The sequence below is a fragment of the Hyla sarda genome, chromosome 8 (assembly GCF_029499605.1).
Source record: "Hyla sarda isolate aHylSar1 chromosome 8, aHylSar1.hap1, whole genome shotgun sequence".
Taxonomy (NCBI): Eukaryota; Metazoa; Chordata; class Amphibia; order Anura; family Hylidae; genus Hyla; species Hyla sarda.
Genome location: NC_079196.1, coordinates 84,666,690 through 84,690,257, shown reverse-complemented (window position 1 = coordinate 84,690,257; position 23,568 = coordinate 84,666,690). Strand labels below are relative to the sequence as shown.

General features: G+C 42.1%; 1 protein-coding gene across 2 annotated transcripts in view; it reads right to left on the bottom strand.

The window, feature by feature from the left end:
* Positions 1 to 23,568, bottom strand: part of BARD1 (BRCA1 associated RING domain 1) — a 107,049-nt gene that overhangs the window by 6,130 nt on the left and 77,351 nt on the right. For both annotated transcript variants that reach the window (XM_056534046.1, XM_056534047.1), the window contains exons 5-9: positions 23,368 to 23,448; positions 20,303 to 20,475; positions 7,301 to 7,406; positions 3,724 to 3,856; positions 1,311 to 1,403 (exon numbers count right to left, since the gene is read on the bottom strand). In XM_056534046.1, coding sequence (XP_056390021.1) covers positions 1,311 to 1,403; positions 3,724 to 3,856; positions 7,301 to 7,406; positions 20,303 to 20,475; positions 23,368 to 23,448 — 586 coding nt within the window. The remainder of the gene's footprint in view (positions 1 to 1,310; positions 1,404 to 3,723; positions 3,857 to 7,300; positions 7,407 to 20,302; positions 20,476 to 23,367; positions 23,449 to 23,568) is intronic.

Below are 23,568 nucleotides of genomic sequence, written 5' to 3'. Positions count from 1 at the left end.
AGTATAAGCCGACCCGAATATAAGCAGAGGCCCCTAATTTTACCCCAAAAACCCAGGAAAAGTTATTGCCTCGACTATAAGCCTAGGGTGGGAAATACATCATCCCCCCCCCCATGTAATCATCCAGACCCCGTCATCATCCAGACCCCCATCATCATCCTCCCCCCTTAATCATCACCGCCTGTCAATCCCTTCATCAGTGGTCTTCAACCTGCGGACCTCCAGAGGTTTCAAAACTACAGCACCCAGCATGCCCGGACAGCCGATGGCTGTCCGGGCATGCTGGGTGTTCTAGTTTTGAAACCTCTGGAGGTCCGCAGGTTGAAGACTACTGCGGCCTTCGTCATCATCCAGCCCCCCCTTTTTTTTTGTACTCACCTCCCCTCGGCGGGAAGTTAGGGTGAGCTGGTCCGGGCCATCTATGCTGCAGGGACTGTCCGGTGGGGAGGATTAGTTGTTCCGGGCTGTCCATTTTCACCAGGGGGGGGGGGGGGGCCTCTTCTCCGTGCTTCGGGCCTGGACTAGTGACATTGCCTTGACGAAGACGCACAGGGACGTTGCGCATGAACGTCCCAGTGCGTCATCGTCAAAGCAACGTCACTACGCCGGGGCCGAAGCGCGGAGAAGAGGCCCCCCCCCCCCCCCCCCCCGGTGAAAATGGACAGCCCGCAACGACTAATTCTCCCCACCGGACGGTCCCTGCAGCATAGATGGCCCGGACCAGCTCACCCTAACTTCCCGCCGAGGGGAGGAGAGTACAAAACAAAGGGGGGGGGGGGGGGGGGGGGTCTGGATCATTACAAAGACCACTGCGGACCTCCAGAGGTTTCAAAACTACAACACCCAGCATGCCCGGTCCGGGCTTGCTGGGAGTTGTAGTTTTGCAACATCTGGAGGTCCGCAGGTTGAAGACCACTGATGAAGGGATTGACAGGCGGAGAGTTCACAAGAGTATAAGCCGAGAGGGGCGTTTTCAGAACGAAAAATCATGCTGAAAAACTCGGCTCATACTCGAGTATAAACGGTAAGAGGTAGACTATGCTATTTGAAATGAGTAAAAATATTCCCAAAATAAGTTATAGAAATGGTACAAGTAAGAATGGGTAAGGGGGTAGTTAAACTGTTTGCTTGTGAAGACATATAAAGTACTATCCCCAGAACAGCTCCCCTTTCAGAATAGTATAGTTACTCTGCTGTGTCAGTGGGCATTTGTAGGTCTATGAATACACTGGAGGGGGGGGGGGGGGGGGGGGGGGGAATTCTGCATCATGCCGTACAATACTTGCTGTGGTGTTAGATTTCACACTTACAAGCACACCGGAGAATCCAGCATCCAGATAATATTCCCATCATGCACTTCATCGTACGCAGCATAGGTTCATCTCCAACTATAACGTGAGTAACTAAAATTAAGGAGACAGGTAATTGTTTTATTTGGCATAACAAAATCATAAGCTCAACCATAAACGTTTTAGGATTTTGACTAAGGCAAGGTAACCACTGCGTTTTTGTTTACATTAAACCACTTAGTGACCACCCAGACATGTATTTACAGCAGTCACTTAAGGGCCATAGACTAGGCTGCCACCCACAGACAAATCCACGCCTTTTAAGAGCCACAACTCTTATTTTTCCATCTACGGGCACATAAGGGCTTGTTTTATGCGCAACATCTTTCATTTTACAATAAAAAGTACGGCAACATAAAAAAGAAAAATGATTTTATTTGTTGGGGCGGAATGGAAATTGGAAAGAAAAATGCAATTTTGCTAAAAATTTTTTTATGGGGGGATGGTTGTTTTTACACAGTGCACTTTATGGTAAAAATTACACACTGGCCCTGATTTACTAAGAATGGAGTGTAGGTTTCCTTGTGGGTTTTAATTCCCTATAATAATTTTTCCACAGTATGTACTAAAGTTTCCCTACATTTTTCTGGAGAGTCAGTCTGTTTTTTTTTTTCCAATTCTGGCGCAAATTCTGATGCAGCCAGGATTTTTGGCGCAATGCGCCAGAATCTGGCACACATCCCAACAAAACATGTCGGGTTTACAATAGTAAATCAGGGCCATTATCTTTATTCTGTAGGTCAATGTGGTTAAGACGATACACCAAAAAAAGTAAAAAAAATAAAAATAGGCAAACATTTTTAACCAAAATCAGTATGCTTAAAATGTTCCTCTTCTGACCCCTATAACTTAATTTTTTTTATTTTTCTGTATACAGGGATGTATGAGGGCTCATTCTTTGGACCATGATGTGTACTTTTTATCGGTACCATTTTTTATTTTGTACGAGTATCTCATGCCGATCCCCTCCATTGCACAGAGGATTAACTATTTGCAGTCCTGCAAATTTCATTACAGTACAATCGTTGTTGTGTTGTTCTTGAATGTGGGCAATCATAAAAATAAAAATGTTCTCGCACCCGGGTCCATAGGCTTCTTTTTGTCTTGCCGACATAGGAGAACACGCACGGGCATATTAGGGCATATACTAGGAAGCAAGAGCGGCAGAAAATAAATTGATTCACTACATGTGTATAACTGCCGAGTTTTATTATGCGACTTTTTATAGTACAAGAGCAAAAATTACAGTGACCGCAGGCAAAATTCCCTTTTGGTACACTACGGTCAATAAGCACTTGGCTAGACTGTGGTGTACCAAAAGGGAATTTTGCCTGCGGTCACTGTAATTTTTGCTCTTATAAATAGTCGCATAGTAAAACTCAGCATTTATACACATGTAGTGAATCAATTTATTTTCTGCCGCTCTTGCTTCCTAATATGTGGGTTCTTCTATGTGGACAAGACAAAAAGAAGCCTATGCACCCGGGGGCGAGAACATTTTTATTCCGTACGCACGGGTAAGGGAGCCCCACGTATGATTGCCCACATACAAGAACAACACAACAACGATTGTACTGTAATGAAGTTTGCAGGACTGCAAATAGTTAATTCTCCATGCAATGGAGGGAATTGGCATGAGATACTCCTACAAAATGAAGCATGTTGGATTCTGAAACTCAATGCTCTTGGACCTATTGGTCTTAACCATAGGAATGATTTAAGTCCATTTCTATAAAGTTATTCTTGTCTGATTTTTGTTTTTAATATGCTTTTTTGTCTATGTATATTTGCATTTACTCTGACCTCTGACATTTACTCCACACGCCTCCTCGCTCACTTATGGAGCATTGGCTAGACAAAGCCTGCTTACCTCGCGAAACAGATCTGTCCCTTGGAGGCACCCCTGCACGACTGTACCCTTTGTACATGACTGAACAAACATTGCTGCTACAGAGTGGTGAGTGCAATCACTTCATTTCTTCACCTGTTATTATTTTTAATTGTTTAGACAATTACGCATGCGGCAATACCAAATATATTATTTATTTAACTTTTTGGGGAAAAGAGTGTTTTTTATTTGGGGAGGGGCTTTGATATATTTATTTTATTTTAAAATTTATTTCCCACTTTATAAATCCCCAGAGGGCACTTTTATAAGCAATCATTAGATAAACCTAGAAGCGGTTTAAACCTACTTGCCTATATGCTATGTAGCCCTGTATATCTGGTTGGGGCATTAAGGCACAATACATTATCTATTAGATTCAGTTCTACATTGTCCAACTTAAAAAAAAAAAAAAAAAAAAACAGTGCCCAAGTCCCTAAATGGCCTACTTACTCGCTATAAGGGCCTAGAGGAAACATTCACACCTACCTGAGCTGTTGTAGTTGGAACATATTTCTGCTTTTAATAATGAACCAAGCTTGTTGAGATCAGTTCTTTGAGAGGCAGACAAACCACTTGCTAAAATGACAATGGTACCTTCTCTGCACTGGACAACCTTTTGCTGTAAAAATAGAGGACATAAAAATCCACCATTATTGCAATTAATTGTCAAGTACAAACCACAAATAGGTCAACCATAATGTAAGACTTCTCACCTGTGCTGATCCCCCTGCAGATGCCACTTTGGGTCTCGGCGTACCACACGCCTAGTCATCCCCACAGGAACTCAGCCAATGACTGGCCAGTCATTGGCTGTGTGTGTGGGGGGAGGGGGCAGCCAGTGGGGACAACAAGTCACAGCAGAACCAAGGAAGAAGGGGCGATAGGTTGGGACCCAGAGTGTCAGCTGTGGGGAACAATAGCCTATATTGTAATTTTGTGTGTGTGTTTATAACAGGGGCTCTTTGCTATATAGAGAAGCAGAAGTAGATTGCAAGACCACATTCACATGCTGAAGATTCTGTCAAAGCCTAATAGTGTACAGCCCATGCCTACATTTTTAAAAACAAAATCTGCGGACATTGTTCTGGCAATGAATGTTATTTTTTTTTAAGAAGAGTTAACCGAGGTAACCGTTCTCTAGTAAGATCCTTGTGTATATATAGTGTATGGGAGCTGGTTATGTGCAATGAATCATATATATTACAGATATCCCAATCAGTAGAAAAATTGAAATCAAATTACACCATTAAAATATACATATTTATATAGTATATGATGATTATAAACTCGAGCTGTCTGCTGGGCCCTGGCAGAAGCTCATTGTATTTAAACGTAAATAAAAATATTTAATAAACAAAAAAAAATTATATTAAAAGTATAAAGCAGAATATTGCACTGCCACTTAAGTATAAAATGAGTCCTGGTCAAAGCTTATCTAAGGGGATATTGCAAAGGTATGATAGTTCTAGTTCCTGAAAGATAAGTAGAAAATCTTGTTTTCTGATCCTGGGAAAGCAGGGTGATGTTACAATTAGATGCTGTGCATCCGTTGGTGGTATAGTAGAATCCTGTAGTGGAAAAAAGGTGATAGGTGCTATACACCGTACTGTAGGTGGTATGTCCTATGTGTTATTGTATATAAGTTGGTGGTACAGTGGTAACCTATGCATGAAACCTGTTGGAGGTGACTGGTAGGCTACTAGCAATACAGCACTGACACTTCAATATCTTTTAAGTTTATCCCCATCGGACATAAAGACAGGACTTTAGCACCCGGTGCACTAAACCCCGTGGAAGACGCCACCTGCAGCATCTACAGGACTTCAACTCCAGACATCATACAGGGATCTCTCCCTCCCCAGGCTCGCAGGCGACAATGGATCGCCAACAGGACAGGCGATACCACTATCCGGCTGGAACCATAGGTGGATAAGTGTGAGAGCGCCGCGGGACCAAACATCGGGATCCGTAAGCAGTGCACAGCACGCACCCTTTTCCTCCAACAGGTTTCCTGCATAGGTTACCACTGTACCACCAATGTATATACAATAACAAATAGGACATACCACCTACAGTACGGTGTATAGCACCTATCACCTTTTTTCCACTACAGGATTCTACTATACCACCAACGGATGCACAGCATCTAATTGTATCACCACCCTGCTTTCCCAAGATCAGAAAACAAGATTTTCTGCTTATCTTTCAGGAACTAGAACTATCATACCTTTGCAATATCCCCTTAGATAAGCTTTGACCAGGACTCATTTTATACTTGAGTGGCAGTACAATATTCTGCTTTATATGTTTATTATCATTTTAATGTTTCTTATGAAATATTTGTATTTACAATTAAATACAGTGAGCTTCTGCAAGGGCCCTGCAGACAGCTCGAGTTTGTAATCATATACTAAATAAATGTGTATATTTTAATGATGTAATTTGATTTCTATTTTTCTACTGATTGGATACAACATCAATAATGTATATACAAGTAATATCGGATTCACTGCACACAACAAGCTCCCATACACTATATATACAGACACAAGGATCTTACTAGAGAACAGTTACCTTTTCTCTTCTTATTTATTTACTCTGAGGTTGTATAGGCTACACAACCTAATAACCAGTTCTCGTTCGATCCCTTCCTCCTATTGTAGAGCTACATTACTTCTTTTTTCTATTTGTTTTTTATTTTAAAGGGGTACTCCAGCGCTAAGACATCTTATCCCCTATCCAAAGGATAGGGGATAAGATGCCTGATCGCGGGGTCCCGCCGCTGGAGACCCCCGTGAACTTCCATGCCGCACCCAGTCAGTCAGTCCTCGGAGCATGCACGCTCTGGGTCTAATTACTGGCTATCACGGGGACAGAGCATAGTGACGTCACGGCTCCGCCCCCTCAATGAAAGCCTATGGGAGGGGGCATGACAGCTCACACGCCCCTCCAATAGACTTGCATTGAGGGGGCGGCGCGTGACGTCACACGGGGCAAAGCCGTGACGTCACTATGCTCCATCCTCGTGGTCGAGATGGACTCAGCCTGAGGATCTCCAGCGGTTCCGGAAGCCGCTAAAGGTGGGTGCTGCATGGTAGATCCCGGGGGTCCCCAGCAGCGGGACCCCGGCGATCTGACACCTTATCCCCTCTCCTTTGGATAGGGGATAAGATGTCTAGGGGCGGAGTACCCCTTTAAATAGCTATCCTGAACTGTACACTAGGCAGTAGAGAGAACAATGCTAAATGCCCCACTGAACTGAGAAGTTTTTATCTATGTACTTGTAAAAGAACATATGAAGTAGAAATGCCACCAGTCATCAGAATGAAGGGGCAGCAATGTTAGCTGGTGTACCACAACTCATTCATTTCAGCATTACTCCCGTTCACCTGCTTTGAACTTGAATGGACAAGTGTTATAGCTGCACTGTGCACAGAACCTTCTTCTTTAAGGGTATGTTCACACTACGTAATTCCCACGGAATGCCGCGAACGGAATTAGGTGCTCTGAACAAAAACATCAGTGTGAATGGGTCTCCGCGAGACTCGTTCACACTGCAGAATTTCAGCAGTGGACAATTCGTCGCTGAAATTGTTCCGCGCAAAGAAAGAGCATGTTCATTCTTTGCGCGGAAGTCCGCGAACACTGCATAGCCGTCAATGGTGACAGCGCAGTGCCGTGCGGTCCTACCGCCAAAGTATTGCGGCGGCCGCCAGAATGGAATCTCCGCTCGCGGAATTCTGCGAGCTAAGATTCCGTTCATTATACGTAGTGTGAACATACCCTTAGCAAGTTTTAATATTCACTTTATTCATTGGCCACAGCATAAAATTTGCAATGAAATCCTCAGCACCAAATCCACAGAACTGGGTGCAGCTTCGGATAAGCTTTGGATTTCATCAGTGGATTTCCGTGCATGAAATTTGTGACAGATATGCTACATGTGAACCTATGCCAAGGAGTGCACAAACCTTTACTAGAAGTACATTAAAAACTTTTTGCAAAGTATCAGTGTCTATATAATGTAGCAGTTGTAGGCAATGAGGCAGACTTCACTACTTACTGTAGGGCCTGGAGTTTGGAGTTGCTTTTTTGCTTGTGTTTGCAGCAATACCGACTTTATCTCCTCTGTTTCTGCATAGTCTACGGGCCGCCGACCGAATATATTACTGGTAAAACAAGCACAGATGGGTTTTAAGTAAATACAATATGTGACTGGATTCTTAACTAGATACATTAGCAAGAATCAAGTTTTATTTCCCGTGTCTTGTTTCTCCGTAGATTGGACTCTCAACACATACACAAAAACATAAGCCTTGGAATTGCAGGCAAGACAGATGGACCGCAGGCAGACAAGCTGCTGAATGAAACAAGGCGAATAAAACACAGAAGCCAACGTCTCTCCTCACACACCAATGTCTTCTGTCTGCTGGTAATACAACAAGCACTAAATAGCCAAAAGGAAAGTCTCAAATAACACACATCGGACAAAGACATCTCACAGCTCAATTTCTGTATTTGCTTTCCCAAAAGGCTTCGTCACTGTCCAACCCCACAGCCAGAAAACCCAGTATTCTAGGATATTTCATATGTATCTCACATGCCTTGGTAGACTAGATCGACCTAAACCTACAAAAAGGACAATCATAAAAAGTTTACAGGAAATAAATACAATTTTCTGAATATAATATACTAAGGCCACGTTCATATCAGAGGTTCTATTAAGAGCCTTTAACACAGATTGAGGCAAAAATCTTAGACACAATAACGCTGCGTGCCAAAATCAGACGCCATGCCAAAAATCTGATGGAGCCCATTATTATAGTCCATAGGGTCCACTTGATGTTATCACTGTTCAGCATTTAGCAGATGGGGCACAGGTGTCGAATCCAGTGTTCTGCACTATATATGGAGCCAATACCAGAAAGACTGAATGCAGATATGAATGAGGTCTAAGGCGGTGGTTTCAAACTGTGTCCCTCCAGATGTTGCGAAACTTCAACTCTCAGCATGCCCGGACAGCCGTAGGCTGTCCGGGCATGCTGGGTGTTGAAGTTTCGCAACATCTGGAGGGACACAGTTTGAGACCACTGACCTAAGGTTGCTTAAAGGGGTACTCCGGTGGAAAACTTTTTTTTTTTTTTTATTAACTGGTGCCAGAAAGTTAAACAGATTTGTAAATTACTTCTTAATCTTAATCCTTCCAGTACTTATTAGCTGCTGAATACTACAGAGTAAATTATTTTCTTTTTGAAACACAGAGCTGTCTGCTGACATCATGAGCACAGTGCTCTCTGCTGACATCTCTGTCCATTTTAGGAACTGTCCAGAGCAGCATATGTTTGCTATGGGGATTTTCTCCTACTCTGGACAGTTTCTAAAATGAACAGAGGTGTCAGCAGAGAGCACTGTGCTCATGATGTCAGCAGAGAGCTCTGTGTTTCAAGCGGAAAATAATTTCCACTGTAGTATTCAGAAGCTAATACTGGAAGGATTAAGATTATTTTTTTTAATAGATGTAATTTACAAATCTGTTTAACTTTATGGCACCAGATGATTTAAAAAAAAAAAAAGTTTTTCACTGGAGTACCCCTTTAAATAAATAAATAAATAAATAAAAAATCAGTCAGATGCCAAATGCATAGTAAAAGAAAAAAAAATGTATACAACTGGCAACGCTCCAGCTTTTCTCATACTACAACTCCCAGTATAATCATACAACTACATTAAACTATCTTCCACCTGCATACCACACTCCTTAAAGACCTCAGCAAAATATACTTTCCATAAAATAAAGTCAATATAAATTAAGTGGTGTATATGAATAAAAATGTCATACACTGAATCCAACTCATTTTTAGCAAGTATGTTTAAGCCAGCAGGACAACAAAAGGGTTAATGGATTTAGTGCAACAGAACTTTTAGATCAGCTCTTTTTTTCTGGGATGCCCTGATTAATTTTACACTAATAGAAGCCCCCGGTTCTCTTGCATTAATAATGTGCTGGGAGCTGGCACATTACAAATGCTCCAGATTAACGGATAATTGGTTCAGCCTCAGCACGGCATCCTGGGAGTTCCAGCCCATTAAATACTGTCACGCTACTCTGTTCTGGCATGCATCAAAGGGGCAGGTACTTGGCCCTTCATAAAGCCAGCTACTTTTTCAGGTGCAATGTAGGCTCATTGACAAATGTATCTTAACGTAATCGCAACATCAATTTGAATATACCGATGGCATGACTGCAACACATAGGCTATGTAACTGCATACATAAAGACATTCACACATAGTACAGCCATAGCCCACCACCTGACTAATATTCTGTAGATCCCCCTCATGCTGCCATGACAGCTCTGACCCATTGACGTTCTTCACAAGACTTCTAAAATGTGTCCTGTGGTATTCTTCACTAAGGGATCTGGAGGCAATAGTTTGATCTTTTTGTCATGTTTCTCAAAAATTTCTAAATAGCTTTGCAGTGTGGCAGGGGCATTATCCTACTGAAAGAGGGCACTGCCAACAGACAATACTACGGTCATGAAGGTGGAGAGGAGAGACACAGCCTGCAACAATGTTCAGGAAGGTAGTGCCAGGATTCATGTGTAATATCTATATATCTATGTGTATATATATATGACATGCATTTATTAATAGACAAAAGTTTGTGAGTCCAGCTTCCCAGCGTAAAGTATTTCTGTTTAAAATTCAAGCTTTAATAGTTCCAATAAAAAAAATGGTGCAAGAAATAAAAACTCAAAATGATAAAAACACACGCCAACACGTTTTGGGCTTAGTGAAAGCCCTTAGTCATGACTAAGGGCATGTACTGAGCCCAAAACGCGTTGGTGTGTATGTTTTTATCATTTTGAGTTTAGATTTTTTGCACCATGTTTTAATTGGAACTATTAAAGCTTGAATTTTAAACAGAAATACTTTACGCTGAGAAGCTGGACTCACAAACTTTTGTCTATTACTCCACACGGGGAGGCGGCCTGCTTTGTCCAAGCTCCAGCGCTGCAATCAATGAGGATGTCCAATTACATTTGTCTCGAATGGTGCATTTCATATTAACAGCCTGCCAGTGTTCGATGCTCTGGTTTTTATCTAGATGTGCATGCCTCTAGATAAATTTGGTTCATCTGTGTGTGCCCATGTGGCAGCCTTTGATATATAGGCCAGCTATGAGCTTGCATAGATTTTGTCTAAAATGTCCCTTTATTGCGAAGCTCTGTCCCCTTTTTCAAGAGAGGCAGACACGGCATAACATGGGCCAAAAAGTTGCATATTTTGGAGTAAATAAGTATTGCACACAAATGAGAGATTGTGATAAATACCAATCTGTGATTTTACACACACACACACACACATTTTATTCTAGAGAATTTATTTGCCATAAGAGATATATAACCACTACTACCAACTCTTGATCTGATCCCAAGACCTGGCATATGATAAGCTATATTTATTGCAATTTACAGTCCAACAAGTGACTCACTGAACTCCGCAGCATAAAGATCACCTCTCAGCACAACTCCACAATACTGAATAGATAGCAACCTACGAGGCTAAGGTAATAATAGGTAGAGAATACAGTACTGGATCCCTTCTGTCTGTGTTAACTTCATGCCCATAAGTCATTTTATACAGTTTTTTTTTACCTTAGCCTCTTATAAATTATATAGACATAAAACAAACCTTTCTTTTCAATTTCAGAGAAAATGAGATGGCTAAAGTACTGAATCTCCGACCCTTAAACATGAAGTACTTAATGCAAAGCTCCAATTTGTCTGGAACAAGTAAATCCGGACACACACCCACCATAATTTCATATCCCTAGTGAAAAGTGGAGAATGGAAACAGCTTTTCCTAATACTAGGCCTGCTGTGCATGAAAAGCAGGCAGGACAGTCCATTTCAGATGAAGTGTTTATGAACAACTGTGAAATTGCAAAATGTGCAGATCTAATTTGTCAATGACTTGGCTGGCTGTGCCCAGGACAGAGGGAGGCACACGAACTGGAGACTGTACATGAGAAGGAAAGCCACTATAAAAATATAAATTAGTTCTGTGCAGAAGATTAACTTGAGGGAAAAAAAATTAACTAGACCAACGGGGCAATTAATAGGTCCAATGGTCCAGATCACATTTTCCATTTGCAGTTTGCTATCTTGCCTACACAGGGGGAATGCTTTGAATGGAGGGGAAAGCAGCGGAACTGTGGAATCTTTGAGATTTCAGACTTGGCACCTGAAGAGGACACCTCTTTGTCTCTTATATGAAGATCTACACTACATATCTAGACATACCTTTTCATTAGCAAAGCCAAGCAATTTCAGAACACTAATATTAGAGAATCCTATTAAGCGCTTAATTGAAACCTGCTGCAGAGCAGATTTTCTGCTGTCAGATTTACATAAATTGGAGCTTTCCTAATTGTTGAAATGCCGTTCTTCTAAACTCCGGATGATTCAGTATGATCATGATCTAGATGTCATGAATTTGTGCGCACCTTTATGTCACATCCATTACTAATAATGATATGAACAGTGAAAGGAACTATTTTAACCCTGGCATTAAATAAACAGCTTCTGGATGACCTCCCACCTACCTGACCTGCTAAAGAGCAAGGTAAATCTCAGCAGTCTTAAACCCAAAGGGCTAAAATGGAGGTTAACCAAGTGAACCGTTGCAGCTTTGCCCATACTGACAGTTCAGGTGTCTAGCCAAAGGCAAGAACAACCTTCTTCCTCTAACCTTGCAGTCCTACTGAACGAAAATCCTTTTTTATTTGAAATGACTGTCAGAAATGAGCCATTCCGCAAACCATTCTCTTTTCTGCAGGGTTTTATGGAAAGCTCTGATGGAGAATTTTAAAGCCCATCTCTACTGAAATCAACAACAAGGTATATGTACAGCACAATACAGAATCCTAAAATGAACAGCTAGAAAAGATAAATCATTTTAATTATGAAGGTTCTGTAACTATTTATCCAAATACAGTTTAAAGGAGTTGCCCAGGATTTAAGCAACATGGGAATCTGTCAGCTCTATCTGCTACTAAAAGCTGCAGTCACCACTGGATAGCTGATGAAAAAGGAAACTGTACCTTTCCATGAGCTGATGGTACTTATAAAATTGCCCTTTTCTTGCCAGATTCCCTTTAGGCCCTTAGTGATGTCTAAAACTGGTGGTCAGTAATGGGCTTTAAAGGGGTACTCCGGTTACTCCAAAGGATAGGGGATAAGATGCCTGATCGCGGGAGTCCTGCCGCTGGGGACCCCCAGGATCTTGCACGCAGCACCCCGTTTGTATTCAGTCCCCGGAGCGTGTTTGCTCCGGGTCTGACTACCGGCAACAACAGGGCCGACGGTGTGTGACGGCACGCTCCGCCCCTCAATGCAAGCCTATGGGATGGGGCCTGATAGCTGTAGGCTTGCATTGAGGGGCGGAGCGTGACGTCACACGGGGGCGGAGGTGTGACGTCACACGCCGCCGGCCCTGTGGTCGCCGGTAATCAGACCCGGAGCGAACACGCTCCGGGAACTGATTACAAACGGGGTGCTGCGTGCAAGATCCTGGGGGTCCCCAGCAGCGGGACTCCCGCGATCAGGCATCTTATCCCCTATCCTTTGGAAAGGGGATAAGATGTCTAAGCACCGGAGTACCCCTTTAAAACAGACTGCCTGCTTTAAACGGTGACAGTCGGGTTGATCCGTACAAGCCCCCCGGCTGTCATTCTGTGGAGAAACCTCAGTTCCTGTCAGTTAACCCATTACATGCCAGGGTCAAAACATGACCCCCTGCATGTAGGATCTCCTATTTGATCTTCAGCCTGGCTAAGAGATTGACAGGTGTAGTCCGGTTTCCATAGCAGCTGGGGTCTGTCTAAAGGACCCCTGGCCTGCAATGGATAAGCCTGTATACAGTTGTGCCAGAAGCATGGCTATATAGATTGCCTGTCAGCTTAACGTAAAAAGACATAAAACACTGCACTATTATATAAAAGTTATCAGAAGATCGCTGGTAAAAGTCCTGTAGTCAAAAAGTAAAAAAAAAATAAAAATTATGATAAAACAAAAAGCAATCAAAAAGTCATATGATAATTACACCAGTAAAAAACCCCAAGTCTCCAACCAGCTAAAGCAGATTAAAAAAAAAAAAAAAAAAAAAGGAGTTACTTTTGTTCCAAAATACTTGAAAAGAAAGGGAACATAATTTGGGTATCCCTGTAATCGTACTGACCCACAGAATTAAATTCTAATGTTATATTTATTGCACGTTGAATGGTGTAAATTTGAAAACACAAATAAAAAGACAAAAATCATTTCCATTTGCAACATCATGCCCCACCACCAAAAAAAATTGTACAATTTATTTAATAAGTAATATGAACCCAAAAATGGTTCTACTGAAAATCCTTAAAAAATGTATTGAGCTTTGAGCTGGAACTTGCATAAAATAGGAGAAAATTTTGTTTTAAATGTCACATGACACTGCAACCAGTCACTGGCCTCAGTAGCCTCTCCCTACATGTAAAGCAGATAAACTGCTGCGGTCAGAGTGATTGGCTGTAGAGTCACATGAGTCATATATACAACATCATCACTGGAGGTACACTGGTGAACGCCAGAAGATTTATGGGTTAGTAATGTTTTTTCCTATGTTTTGCTAATTCTAGGTATTACATACCGTAATTTTCTAAAAGTTGCAGGTGATTTCTCTAAGACACTGAACAACTCATTAGTCTTTTCTATAAAATGTCATTATTAGGACAGTAATTGATAACGGAAAGAGTGTGGGTGGAAGATAGATGGCAAGAATGAGCGATACGTGACCGCACTGGTAAAGCAGTTATATACTGAGTATAGATTTACTCGTATATTTGCAATGTCTATTTGTTCAATAACAGTTCCCAGGATTGAGCAGGACAGAATAAAGTGTGATTATGTTACAATTATGTGTTGTAGTTACAGAGAATGCTTCTAATCATCCTCCTCCTTAGTGGTTTCTAGGAACTGTTTTCTGATTTAACCTTACACTTCATTCAGCACCATGTTCTAGATGCCTAACTCTGCAAGTGAATAGAAATGTGGTTAAGGATTAAACAGAAATCAGGGCTCTGGTTAGCAGCTGGTGAATGACTAAAGTGCACACCTGCACAGTTTAAAAAAAATAAAATAAAAAGGAGATTTTGTAAGACCAGTGAGTAAACACACTTTGTTATGTCCTTGTAGAATGCTTTCATTGGATCCATGTGCATAAAGAATACTATTTTATTTATTTTATATTTACTAGGAGATGTTTACTTTACAAAATATCCTGGCTTAATGGGGTACTCCGCTGCTCAGCGATTAGAACAAACTGTTCCGAACACCGGCGCCGGGAGCTTGTGACGTCATAGCCCCACCGCCTCATGATGTCACGCCCTGCCCCCTCAATGCAAGTCTATGGGAGGGGGCGTGACTGCCCCCTCCCATAGACTTGCATTGAGGGGGTGGGTGTGATGTCATGAGGTGCGGGGCTATGACATCTCAAGCTCCCGGCACCGGCTCCAGCGTTCGGAACAGTTTTTTCGAAACACTGATCAGCAGAGTACCCCTTTAAATTGAGCCAAAAGATTCACCTACAAATGCATTGTGTTTTAAGATACCGTGTAGACAGTTCTGAAAAGGGTCTAGAAAAGGGGCATGGCCAAAAGGAGCCATGTATATCAATGTCATGTGCTATTACTTTGGTGCAAAATATACATGTATAGCAAGCCAACCAAAAGGTGGGAAAAAGGGTCTTATACTGGTGCTTCTTGCTAGACATGTTAGAGTTGGTACTTCGGTGCAAAGAAAAAAAAAAAAAGGTTTTTAAATCAACTGGTGCCAGAAAGTTAAAAAGATTTTTATATTACTTCTATATACAAACCTTAAACCTTTCAGTACTTATCAGCTGTTGTATACTCCACAGGAAGTGGTTTTGAAGTAGAGGTTTTCTATGGAGATTTGCTTCTGCTCTGGACAGTTCCTGACATGGACAGATTGCAGAAGAGAGCAGTGTGTTCAGACTGGAAAGAACTACACAACTTTTCTGTAGCATACAGCAGCTGATAAGTACTGGAAGGATTAAGATTTTTAAATAGAAGTAATTTACAAATCTGTTTGACTTTCCGGCACCAGTTGATATGAAAACATTTGTTTTCCAATGGAGTACCCCTTTAGCAAAGCATGGGCCACTGTCATAAATGGGTTTGTCATTGTTTTCAGCTCATCTTATGTGTCCTTCACAATTTAGGACAGTGTTAATATATTTGCCCCAATGTTTTGAATTTGTAAAATGCTATATGCCCCAGGCATATGCAGCTTATGCTCCACGGTTACAGAAGAAAAACCATGTATAATCACTTGGTCTCTCCTGGCTCTTTAAGCCATCTTCTAGCCGGTCACTATCATTCTGCATGTTATATGTTTCACAAGCTGCATTTTTCCAGGTGAGAGGGAGGAGTGACGGCATAGGAATGCAAGGACACCAAGGGGATAGAGCATGTTTAACAGGGAATGCTTTCTAACCTCTAAATCTGGGGTGAACACATTTTTTCTTAGACAAAAGTAAACCTTTTAACATAGTACTCCAGGATAGAAAAATGGATCCTCTATTCTAAGCATAGGGGATAAGTTTCAGATTGCAGGAACCGCTAGACCAGTGGGACCCCTTGCAATCTCCCACCCGATGACCTGGCTCTCCTCCTGAATTAGGGTGTCGACCACTGCACAAAGTGGTGGCCAACAGGCTCCCCTCCATGCATCTCTATGGGAGAGCCAGAGTGCAGCACTCCCATAAAGCTGAATGGAGGGGGCATGTCCATTTAGAATGAGAGCCGTACGGGAGATTGCTAACAGTGGGAGTGGCTACTAGCGCTTCGCCAAATCATATGTACAGGACAACGCGTTTCAAAAGGTACATTTCTTTCTTCATCAGGTCCAAATTTGTCCTTTACATATCTATGTAAATAAACATCATTATCTTCTGCACCTTTGATGCATCGTACCATCTTCATTCGGCGAAGCACTACTAGTCTAGAGATTCCCTGTCAGGAATACCACAACACATCTGTTTAACCTAAATCTTTCACCACTTCACAACGGAACCGATACCCACCAGCCAGATGCTCCCGAACTCTATACTATTTTGAAAGCTATGTAAAGTGTTGTGCCTGCCAGCAGAACAAAAGCCTTTAATCACTTCTACCCTCTATATAAGTTTTACAAGGGTAACATCACTATATATCGCCATCTCTGTTAACTGTATTTCTACTATATTCTCAGAGGGTGGATGATGGCATTTACTGTACTAGGAGTGGGTGGCAACATTAATTGTACTAGACATGGAAGTGGGTGTTAACTGAACTGCATGTAAATGGTGGGATTTAGGGTATGTTCACACATAATTGGAATTGGAGAGGAATTTCCACGAGTAATTCTGTTCGCTTTTTCCTCTCCAATTCATTCAGCAGTGAAAATCCCCATAGAGCTGTGCAGAATTTCTTCCCCTCAGTTCACATGTTCCGCTTGAAGAAAGAACATGTTCTTTCTTTCAGGCGGAATCAGCGTCGTTCTCCCATAGAGATCAAGTTTTGTTTGTTTTTTTGAGTCAGAAGCATTTCCGCGCGGAATTGGCGCAGAATTCATGTGGAATTTCCGCATGAAAAAAAAATGTTTATGAATAGAAATACTTGATACTCCTACTCCGCATGAAACCTGCATTTCCGCGCGGAATTCCGTGCAAATTCGCTGCTAATTCTGAGCGGAAAAAAACCTGTGTTTTGGGGCGGAAATCTTCAGCGTGATTTCCGCCCCAATTCCTCAGTGTGAACATACCCTAAGTAGGTGACATTATTTAATGTAGCCACGCACAGTTAAAGCAATGTAGCTTGTTCTGGCCATACACAGTACACTTCTACTGTGGATAGCCACATTAATGGGGTTGTCTCAACTCCATTCAGCTGCTAGAGATAGAGTACAGCAGCACTGGTGGCACACAGCATTGTCTGTACACTGAATGGTGGCATTAGGGGATTAATATTAGTATTGGTAACAAGTATTATGTGAGCACTGTACTGAGAAAACATTGGATGGCGGAATAAATTAAATCTAAACATTGACTGAGTAACATTAACTTGCAGCAGCAACCTGATCTCCTAATCTGTCTCCATATCTGTCTTTACAAAGGCAGGTGTTTCAAGTGAATGAATAGTGAACGATCAGTGCAGGAGGAACAGGGGAGGAGAAGGTTCCTAATCACTTACATTCAAGCCAGTCAGTCCATACCTGGATGCTACTATGTGGGAAAATAATAAAATAAATATTCTTGATTCAGTAGTGCTCAGGAATAATATATATACTAGCTGAGTACCTGGCGTTGCCCGGTTTTTCCTTGCTAATCCTTGTTGTGGAGGAAAATCAACAGAGGAAGCTTTTGACTTCAAATCCCGTCCTCATATATTGTTGTCATATCCCATCCCTATATCCCATCCTCATATCTCGACCTCCTATCCCGACCTCACATCCCATCCTCATATCCCGACCCGTAATATGTGTACCAGGTATTGAAATATCTCCAGCCGTACGGAAGTTATGTGGGAAAATACATTTCCCATTGATTTGCATGGGACTTTAAACGAAAACCCCGACCCTCACAAATGGGGGTAGTTAAGGGTTAAATTAACTATCCTATATTTTAAGTGGACATATCAGTAACATGTGACCAAGTATTATCGAAATATCTCCAGCCATTTGGAAGTTATGCAGTAACATATATTTCCCATAGACTTGTATGGGACTTTAAACAAAAACCCCGACCCTGGCAAATGGGGGTGAGTAAGGGTTAAATCACCTATCCTATGTTTGTTGTTGACATATAAGTAACATGTGTGCCAAGTTTCATCTTAATATCTTTAGCCGTTTGGACGTGATGCTAGAACATATATATATACACACACACAGAGTTTTGTATATATAGATATATATCTGCTGCAAATATTTTTTTTTAAAGATTGTACCTCATTTGGTTGTAGTTAGTTGATATTTCTTAGACTAGGAGGTACCAGGCTTAAAACGGTTGACCAACACTGCAGATCTAAAGGTAAATCTTACTTCTAGTTACTCTCCCCAAAGGGTTTTGATTAAATTAATCTATACTTCTTTCCATTATTACAGACCCACATACTATGACATATGGCTCTTACATTTAATTTAATGCATCACGCAACACATTATCTTATTAATGCTCATAGCTGAAAATACTCTGAATTCCTACAGGCAATTCACGAAATGATTCAGCCGGCGTAGATGCTTCACTGACATACGCTGTCGCTTCATTTATATTATGCTCTCCCAGTACCATAATGAAAACCACAAGAAATAATATTCAAAACATAATTTTTCTTCTTAAACTGTATGAAGAAGGGGAAACAAAGAAAGAAAAGCCCAACCAATAAGATACATTGAAGCAGAAAGCGCTGCTCACTATTGCCTTGCACAGTCACACTGCAGTACAGTCTGCAGCAGCCAAGTGACTGTACACCAGCTGCATATCTAAGCAGCAGCGCAGATCATCCAGCAATCTACAGGGCACACTGGGTGACAATGGCTATGAAATTACACTCCGCTCCAAAATGTGAGCCTGCTCCTCTCCTTCATGATGATGAGGATGCGTTCGCTCCATATTAGCTCATCCATATAGTGGCAATGGAAAGAAATCACGTTCTTGATCAGGAGGATAGGACTACATCCACAAAGCTAAATCATGCAATGTGATCATTACTATTATTAATCCTAGGTGAATATTGGTTCTGACAATTTTATGTTTGTATTACATCAATTAAAATGAAAGAAAATAAAATAATACGTGCAATACTGTTGTAAAGCCACAAGACTTCACAGGAACAATAATCCTTTTCTTAGGTAACCCACTTAAGTATTTTTTGTCTCAATGTTCCATCATCTTGCCGCAGAGACAAGCCTTCTTTTCAAGAGACAATTATGCAAAGAAACTAATGATTAAATCAATTATTGTTCGGCTGTACAGTAAAAGTACAAAACAATTATGAATGCTTTCACATCTCTGACAGTTCTTAAAACCCGTTTTCTGATATAATTGCACAGAATGACGTTTAATTATGTGATAAGTATGAGTCTTTACTTACCGTATATACTCGAGTATAAGCTGACCCCAATATAAGCCGAGGCCCCTAATTTCTCCCCAAAAACCCAGGAAAAGTTATTGACTCGACTATAAGCCTAGGGTGGAAAATACATCATCTCCCCCCCCCCCCCATGCAATCACCCCCCCCCCCTTTTATTATCACCGCCTGTCAATCCCTTCATCAGTGGTCTTCAACTACTGGGACCTGCTGGGAGTTGTAGTTTTGAAACCTCTGGAGGTCCGCAGGTTGAAGACCACTGCGGCCTACATCATCATCCAGACCCCGCATCCAAGCTGCGAATGAACGTCCCTGTGCGTCATCGTTAAGGCAACGTCACTAGTCCGGGGCATGCCCGAAGCGCGGAGAAGAGGCCCCCCCGGTGAAAATGGACAGCCCAGAACGGCTAACCCTCCCCACCGGACGGTCCCTGCAGGATAGATGGCCCGGACCAACTCACCCTTCCTTCCCACCGAGGGGAGGTGAATAGAAAACTAAAAGAGGGGGGGGGGGGTCTGGATGATGACGAAGGCCGCGGTGGTCTTCAACCTGCGGACCTCCAGAGGTTTCAAAACTACAACTCCGAGCATGCCCGGACAGCAGATAGCTGTCCGGGCATGCTGGGAGTTGTAGTTTTGCAACATCTGGAGGTCCGAAGGTTGAAGACCACTGAGAAGGGATTGACAGGCGGAGAGTTCCCTCCAGTATAAACCGAAAAATCGTGCTGAAAAACTCGGCTTATACTAGAGTATACTGTATATGGTAAATAGAATTCTTCCAAGCTGTGCAAACTAGACCAATCCTATCTACTATAGCCACAGGCCTGACAACCCTAAGTAATCCTACTTCAGAATACAGGACAGCCTGGAATACTTACACCGCATCTTGTGAAGCTCCATGCTGGAGAAGAAGCCGGACAATGGCTATGTGGCCATTTTTTACAGCATCATGAAGAGGGGAGTCGTTCTGGTATCCAGTCGTGTTCACTAGGGCCTGATGTTGAAGAAGTACTTCTACCACATTTGTGTGCCCATGGTTACAAGCTTCATGCTAGATGTGTTTAAAATAAATAATATCCACTAATTATTCTTGAAGTGCTCAGAAAAAAATTGTTGGGTTTTGGTATTAATACATCTGCAATATAGGATTATACACCCTGATCTTGTTCTTCAGCTGATTTCGAGAATAACCATTTTGCTTATGGAATAATTTTTTAGCATTTTGAGTTTATTAGACAAAGAATATATTAGATGTAAATTGAGAGTAACTAGTAGGTTCACAAAAGTACCACTGTTTGATTTTATAGAAAAACTTTGTGCAATCACAGACACCGGAAGATACCAGCCTATTAAGCCCAAACTGTTAATAAAACAGAATGACTAACTGTATTCCCACCTAAGGTACAGGTTAAGCATGCATAGAAAACACGGTTCTATGAATTCCCTATACATCATGAAGTCAACAACACATCTGAGTACTGCTGGGCGGTATAGCGGTTCATACCGGCCGGCTCCTTACATGACAGTGCACTCAGCCTATCACCGGCTGAGGCGGGACATCACTGCGGCCGGTGATAGGCTGACGGCTCTGGGACGTTCCCATCCCCAGGAAGCAGTAAGAGCAGCGGAGGGACCGTGAGGCAGGTTCCGGAGCAACAGGGGAACGTAGGAAGAAGGTGAGTTAAAGTTTATTTTTGCAGCCCGGGCACAGGATAGTACAGTACAGCGCAGCGGCGATTAATTATCGGTTGCATCGCTCGCGGGTCACATATGATTTAGTCCCCCGATAAATCGGGGGTGATTAAATACCGTTAAATTCCATGAAACTGAACTGCCATAATTTACAAAAATACCTTGATACACATTTTTGGTCATACCACTCAGCTGTACATCTGAGGGCTCATTAGAGGGGAACGTAGTTAGATATACGTAGTTAGAGATACGTAGTTAATCCTCTATCCACAGGATAGGGGATAAGTGTCTGATCATGGGTGGTCTGACTGCTGGGACCCCCAACGATCTCCTGCCTACACAAGCGCTGTATTTCTGCCTCTCCTATACAGATGCATGGAGGGGTCGTGTCAGCAATCGCTCTGTGCAGGACGGACCCCCCACCCCCCCGTGATCAGTCACTTAAGTTCCCCTTTAATTACTAAGATAAGTTCACATGGCAAAAATCCTTTAAAAAATTAGGCTGCAAATATACAGCAGAGATCGTATGCCACATATTTACAAATTGGTGACTTGTCACTTATCCACATGTGAATTAAAGTGGACCTCTCAATAGGTTTTTAGGGTATAAAGTAAGGGCATGGCTGTATAGAGCTTTTGACCCTTAATCTGTATTTAACTCTCATTAGTAAATCTACCCCTCTTGCGCTAAAATATCAGAGTTTTAAACAATATGTAAATTATACCTTGGAGCCCACTGAATGTTACCCTGCTAGAGCCCAGCACAGTTCGGCCCCTTCACCAATCAATCAGGGGGTGGAGAGGGTAACCCTTGCACATAGAGGAGTGACTAACTGGTGAGGGAGCCGAACTCTGATAGGCTCTAGCAGCTAAGGGAAAGCTTCATTTGCAGATCTATTTAAACTTGCATCTCGGTGCTGGAAGTGTCAGTTAACTATTGAAAGGTAAATCTAAATAATGTAGAAAATAAGACATGTAGCAACTCATCCTTTTGTTATGCTCTTTACTTGCTTTAATCACTAGATTATCTTGTAATACACGAACACAGGTGGTCACATAGGTGCTGGAAGGTATCAGCGTGCAGCGGAACAATGAATCCCCTGCACGCTGATCCCTTCCAGCATCTATGTGACCACCTGTGTTCGTGTATTACAAGATAATCTACTGATTAAAGAAAATAATGAGCATAACAAAAGGGTAAGTTGCTACATGTCTTTTCTTATGCATTATTTAGATTTATTTGGATACTTCTGTTGCACTCAATGTCATGTTTAGCACCACCCATAACAGAGTGGAGTATCGTGGAAATAATCAGCAAGCTGTGTATCTGCTGTTCCAAGGTCTGAACCTGGTTTATCATTGCTAACTAATGAAAGGTTGTCAAAAGCCCTATACAGCCACGGCCTCTCTTTATACCCTAAAAACCTGCCGATAGGTCTACTTTAATGGCACATTCACGTTGTTCAAAGGATCAGAAATATCTATTTTGGTATGTGCCTTTCTCAGGGTGAAATCCCTGCTTAGAGAGCATTGCATTGTTATTAAAGAGGTAATCTATATTCAGACATATATGGTATAGCCAAAGAAAAAGCCACAAAAGTTTGATAGGTTTGGTTCCGACCTTCTGGGTCCTCACTTATAAGGAGATAAGAGGTGGTTGTTTCTATAACTCTTGTAGACTACAATGCAAAAAGCTTAACAAATGCAGTGCAAGCTCTAGAGGGCAGATCCACAGATTTATCAATCTGCCTAAAACCAAAATGGTTAGTTTTTTCCCAAACCAACCAATGACTGGTTGTTATGGGCCTTAAAGTTGTACTCCGCCCCTATATTTGTTAACCCCTATCCTAAAAGGATAGGGGATAACCTGTCTGATCGCGGCGAGCCCAACCGCAGGGACCCCCCGTGATCTCTGTGCCTGAGCTGTGGCGTTATTTTCATGGAAGCCTGGGGCTTCCGTGATCGCCACATCACCCCACGCTATCTCCATTCATGTCTATGGGAGGAGGCGTGACGGCTAGCACACAGCCATCACGCCTCCTCCCTCCCAGACATGAATGGAGGGGGCGTGGTGGCTGTTTGCCAGTCATCCAGCACTGCACAGAGTTCGCTTAGTGCACCGGAGAACTGGGGTGCCACAGCAGAGATCGCGGGGGTCCCCAGTGGCATTTGGATAGGGGATAACCTGTCTAGCAGTGGAGTACCCCTTTAATTCTAAAAATGATAGATTTACATGCAAAAGAAAAGTTACCAAAGGTGTCCATCCAGCATTGTCTTTGACATTTGGGTTTGCTCCACTCTTCAGAAGTTCCTCCACCGCTCCCACTTCACCCTGTGTGCAGTTTTATAAAACAGTTTAATAATCTACAAAACATAGGAGGAAAAACTAGAATTCTAGCCAAAAAGGACTTAAAAAACAACAACACATATAGTTAAATGTATTTATAGATGC